Source organism: Chelonia mydas, chromosome 23 (genome assembly GCF_015237465.2).
Source record: "Chelonia mydas isolate rCheMyd1 chromosome 23, rCheMyd1.pri.v2, whole genome shotgun sequence".
In the NCBI taxonomy this organism is placed as follows: domain Eukaryota; kingdom Metazoa; phylum Chordata; order Testudines; family Cheloniidae; genus Chelonia; species Chelonia mydas.
Genome location: NC_051263.2, coordinates 18,578,815 through 18,583,547, shown reverse-complemented (window position 1 = coordinate 18,583,547; position 4,733 = coordinate 18,578,815). Strand labels below are relative to the sequence as shown.

The 4,733-nt window shown below is 66.2% G+C and overlaps 1 protein-coding gene and 1 long non-coding RNA gene across 2 annotated transcripts in view; one reads left to right on the top strand and one right to left on the bottom strand.

Moving 5' to 3' along the window:
- Positions 1–1,765: 1,765 nt before the first annotated feature.
- LOC122463611 lies at positions 1,766–3,395 on the bottom strand. Its single transcript, XR_006287153.1, has 2 exons — positions 3,317–3,395; positions 1,766–1,924 (listed from the first exon to the last, which is right to left on the bottom strand). It is a non-coding gene; the product is annotated as an uncharacterized LOC122463611 (long non-coding RNA).
- IQSEC2 (IQ motif and Sec7 domain ArfGEF 2) overlaps positions 3,145–4,733 on the top strand; it is a 53,294-nt gene continuing 51,705 nt past the window's right edge. The window contains exon 1 of the mRNA XM_043534435.1: positions 3,145–3,900. Within this exon, the coding sequence (XP_043390370.1) occupies positions 3,260–3,900 (641 nt within the window). The 5' untranslated portion in view covers positions 3,145–3,259. The remainder of the gene's footprint in view (positions 3,901–4,733) is intronic.

The window sequence follows — 4,733 nt, the reverse complement described above, 5'->3', positions numbered from 1 at the left end:
CCTGGATGGCTAGTAGGTCAATCTTTGGGGTGGGGGTGGGGGGTTGTGTATACATGCGCCCCCTGCTGGAAGGGATCAGGCCTGCTGCTGTGTGTGTGTATCCCCCTGCCAGGGCGGCACGTGCCCTGGGATGGGGCCCCGGATACGAGCCAGGGGCCTGTGATGGGAGGTGGGCAAAATGGGGGGGCTGATCTGACGTGGAGAGGTACGGGGGTCTGTTAGGGAGATGTGGGGGAGGCTGGGCCTGTGCGTCTGATCCCCCTCCCCCCTCCTTTCCCCCCCTTGGTTGAGACCAGAGCCATCAGCCCTCAGGGCCCGGAGCTGTGGGCCAGGCATGGCACAGGGGTACCAGAAAGTGCCAACCCTGGCCTAGATCTGGGCGGTGGCAGGAAATCAGGTGAGCCCGGCCAGGTGGTGCCAGCTCCCTGCTCGTCTGACCTTCCCCTACCAGTGCCCCGGAGCGGCTCAGAGCCCCCCGCCCGCTGTCCTGGTGCCAGGGCAGCCCGGGGGGGACACGGAGCAAATAACCTGCCTGACCCCTCCAGGCAACCACCTGGCGCCCTGAAACAGGAGCGTGGATTGGAGTCAATTATCGTCACGCTGAGCTGCGAGGGGTAGGAGCATGTGGGGCAATCGGGGTGTCCCCAGAGAGAAGCCCCAGAAGTGCTCAGCCAGCCATCCTCGGGTGGTGGCATGTGGGTCTCTTCCCCGGCTGCCCTGCCCCAGAGGTGGCTGCAGCGGGCGAGCCCTCCCTCCGCAGTTAACTGTAGTGTTTAAGGGTTAAAACCCTAATTAGCAGTAACATTATTTGCATTTTGTTTCTGTGGTAACAAGGCCCAAGCAGACACTTATTGGCTGGGGGGCGGGGAGGGTATACGTGGGGGTGGGCATAACCTTTGAACTTATTTTTCCCATCAGCCACTCCCACCCTGATCCTGGGATGTGTGAGGGGCTGGGAGCCAGGACTCCTGGGTTCTCTCCCTGGCTCTGGGAGGGGAGGGGGGCCTGGTGGGTTAGAACTGCGGAGGCTTGGAGCCAGGACTCCTGGGTTCTCTCCCCGGCTCTGGGATGGGGGCGGGCTGGTGGGTTAGAGCTCGGGGGGCTGGGAGCCAGGACTCCTGGGTTCTCTCCCTGGCTCTGGGAGGGGAGGGGGGGCTGGTGGGTTAGGGCTGGGAGCCAGGACTCTTCATTTTGCCTGCAATCCATAGGGGCACATTCACCTCCTGTGTTTGTGCCTCAGTTTCCTGTGCACTGTGCATGGGATGAATCTGGGGGTGGGGGAGGCTAGTCCTGGTGTCATATCCCCACCCTACACATACCACCCCCTGCCTGGCTGACTCGGCTCCCCCCCGTGCATGCCGCTGGTGGTGATTATAGGCTATCAGGCCCTGATGCGCATGGGATGGGGGTGGGGGCTGAAAATGGCTGCCAACCCCCCCCCCCCCCCAACACCCACACTGGCAGGGAGCACTCTCCCCTGGAAACCAGAAGTGGCTGCATCTCCGCACCAGGAGAGCCATCCCTGTGGGGTGTTACGTGTGGCTGTTCCCCACCCCAGAAGTGGCTGCATCTCTGCGCTGGGTGAGCCTGCTCTGGGCTGCGGTATGTGCAGCGGTTCCCCAGCTGTCCCAGTTCAGAGGTGGCTGCATCTCCGCACCGGGCGAGCCCTTTCCGCACGCTGTCGTGTAGGGCTGTCCCCCGGCGCTGGTGAAGGGACTCTCTGCCGAGAAGCTGTGGTATGTGCATTAGAAATAGGAGACTGATGTATTAACCTGGGCTAATTAATTAAACAGTCCCCGGGGGGAGCTGGGTTCCCCCCAGGCCTGGCTGCTCTTCCGGCCTGCCTGGTCTTCACCTCTCTCCCCCTGGGGCCTGGGTCACCCCTCCGAGCCCCGCCAGGGCCCAGGCCTGGGATGCCCGACATCTGTAAGAGAACAAACGGGAAGGAGTGTCAGGACTCCTGAGTTCTCTCCCGGGCTCTGGGAGGGGAGTGGGGGCCAGGGCCTTAGAGCAGGGGGGGCTGGGAGGCAGGACTACACCCTGCCTCTTGTTTTGGGGCCCATGCCTCAGTTTCCCCTCTCCATCCTGCCCCTCACGCACGCACGCTATGGCAGTGGAATTCACCCATTATCTAAGCAGGGAGAAGCCGGGTACCCCAGGTGACCGATTTGATCCCTTCTCCCCGGCTCAGACCCTGAGTCCCATCCCCTCTCTGGCCAGCCCTGATCCATGAGCCCCATAGGGCTGGGCCGACGACTTACCCCGGGAGCAGGGGACACCCCACAGGCTGGGGCTCCACAGCCAGGGCAGCCCCCTGACCCCCAGCTGTAGGCCCAGGCCCCTCTCCTTGGGCTTTGCCCCACCAGGCTGGGTTTGGGGCTCCCCGCTTAGATCAGCCCCTGCCTGCCCCCCAGGCTCAGCTACGGCTCCCCCCAGCTCAGCCCTCCTCCTAGCTCAGCTCCACCCCACCGCCTCCCATCTCAACTTGGGGCTCCCCCCTGAATCAGCCACCGCAAGCTTGGCTCAGTGTCCCCCCTCTCCCAGGCTTGTCTTAGAGTCTCCCCCCCCTACCCCCCGGCAGGGCTCAGGGCTTCCCCCCAGGCTCGCTCGCCCCCTGGCTCCCCTCAGCCTCCCCACCCCCCTCAGGCTCAGCTGGATCGGGGCTTGCCCCCCAGGGGTGGTCTCAGGGACCCTTCCCCCCCCCCAGGCTCAGCTGGCTCCGGGCTTGCCCCCCAGGGGTGGTCTCAGGGACCCTTCCCCCCCCCCCCCCAGGCTCGCCCCCCGGCTCGCCTCAGCCTCCCCACCCCCCTCAGGCTCAGCTGGCTCCGGGCTTGCCCCCCAGGGGTGGTCTCAGCACTCCCAGGCTCGCCCCCCCCCGGGCTCGGCCAGCTCGGGGCTCTCCCCCTCCCCCGCGGGGCTCGGGCTCGCCGGGGCTCGCAGGGCGGCGCGCCGCGCCGGCAGTGCGCAGTGGGCTGAGCGCTGCGGCGGGCGGGCGGGCGCTCCGGTTGCCGGCGCTCGGCGGAGGCAGCAGCCGGGGCGGCCCCCCCGCAAAAGGCCCCTCCCCCCGGGGCTCCCCGCAAGGCTCCGGCGGCGGCCGGGACCCTGCAGCCCCCTGCGGCCGGCCCGGGGGCTCGCCAGCCGGCCCGGGGGGAGAGGCAGAGCGGGGCGGGTCGAGGACCCCCCCGCCCCGACCCTCTCCATCATTGCGGGGCGCAGGGCGCACGGCTCCGGGCGCAGCCTCCTGCGGGCGTCCCTCTCCATGGAGGGGGGACCGGGGGCGCCCGGGGCCGACAGCCCGAACCGGGCCGTGGAGTACCTGCTGGAGCTCAACAACATCATCGAGAGCCAGCAGAAGCTGCTGGAGACGCAGCGGCGCCGGATCGAGGAGCTGGAGGGGCAGCTGGAGCAGCTGACCCAGGAGAACCGGGACCTGCGCGAGGAGAACCGGGAGCAGCCCAGCCGGGAGAGGGAGGGGCCGTACCACCAGCGCCCGGGCCGGGAGTACCAGGGCCGGCCGGAGCGGGACGGGCAGCACCAGAACTGGGCAGAGCGGGACGGGCAGCACCAGAGCCGGGAGGGCCAGTACCAGAAGCGGGGGGACGGGCCCTTCCAGAACCGGGACAAGGAGCGAGAGCCGCACCCCGGGAACCGCGAGGGGCCCCACCAGAACCGGGACAGCCACTACCGAGACCAATGCCAGCTGCACCGGGACAGCGGCTCCGTCCGGGAGCGGAGCGGCCCCCGCCAGAACCGAGACAAGGAGCGGGAGTACCCTCGCCCGCCCCGGGAGCGGGAGCGGGGCCCGCTGAGCCGGGGCGCGTCCCGGAGTTCCAGTCCCGGAGCCGGCGGGGGCCACAGCACCAGTGCCAGCACCAGCCCCGCCACCACCCTGCAGAGAAAGTAAGGAGCTGTGCCCCTGCTCTAGAACCTAGAACCTGGTCTCGATCCCATGGGGTCCCCAGGCCTGGATCTCTGCTTTGCTCGGGATCCGTGGGCCTCTTTTCTCCTGTTTCTGCTCTAGATCCACCTCCCCCTGCTCTGGATCCTGCCCTAGATCTCTCTTCCCCCCGTGCCAGGTCCTGGAGCTTTAGATCACTCGGGATATCTGCTCTGGATCAGTCTCCCATGCTCTAGGAGTCCTGCTCTGGATCCCTCTCTTCCCTGTTGTAGATCCTGGATACACACAGCTCTGGGTCCCTCTGGATCTCTGCTCTGACCCCTGTTCTAGAGCCCTCTGCCTGTGGCCTGGTTCCCTGTTCTGGCTATGTTGCCCTGTCTAGATCCAGGCTCCCTGCTCTAGATCCCTGGATCCTTCTCCCTCTGCTCTAGATACCTCTACTTTCCCCACTATTGCAAGAGTCATCTGCCCCTTCTCTCCTCCTCATCTCCTCCCAACCTACTCTAGATCCTCCTCTGCTTTCTTCTAGCCCCCTCTCCACCCTGCTCCAGAATATATCCCCCCCCTTTTCCCATAGATCCCCACCTCTCCCTCTGTATCTCCCTGGAACCTGTCCCGCTTCCCATCCAGTAGCTTTCTAGGGTCTCCCCTGAGCCTTGTAGCAGCGGGGGCTCTAGAGCGGCCCCTGGTGTGTCTAGAAGCAAGGGGTTCTCCATGTCTAAAGGAAAGGGATTCTAGAGCCTGGCCTCCTGAAATCTAGAAGAAGGGGTTCCAGAGCTAGGATCCAGATGCGCCAAGAAACAGTGCCTTCTAGAGCCTTCTCTCCAGGACCTCT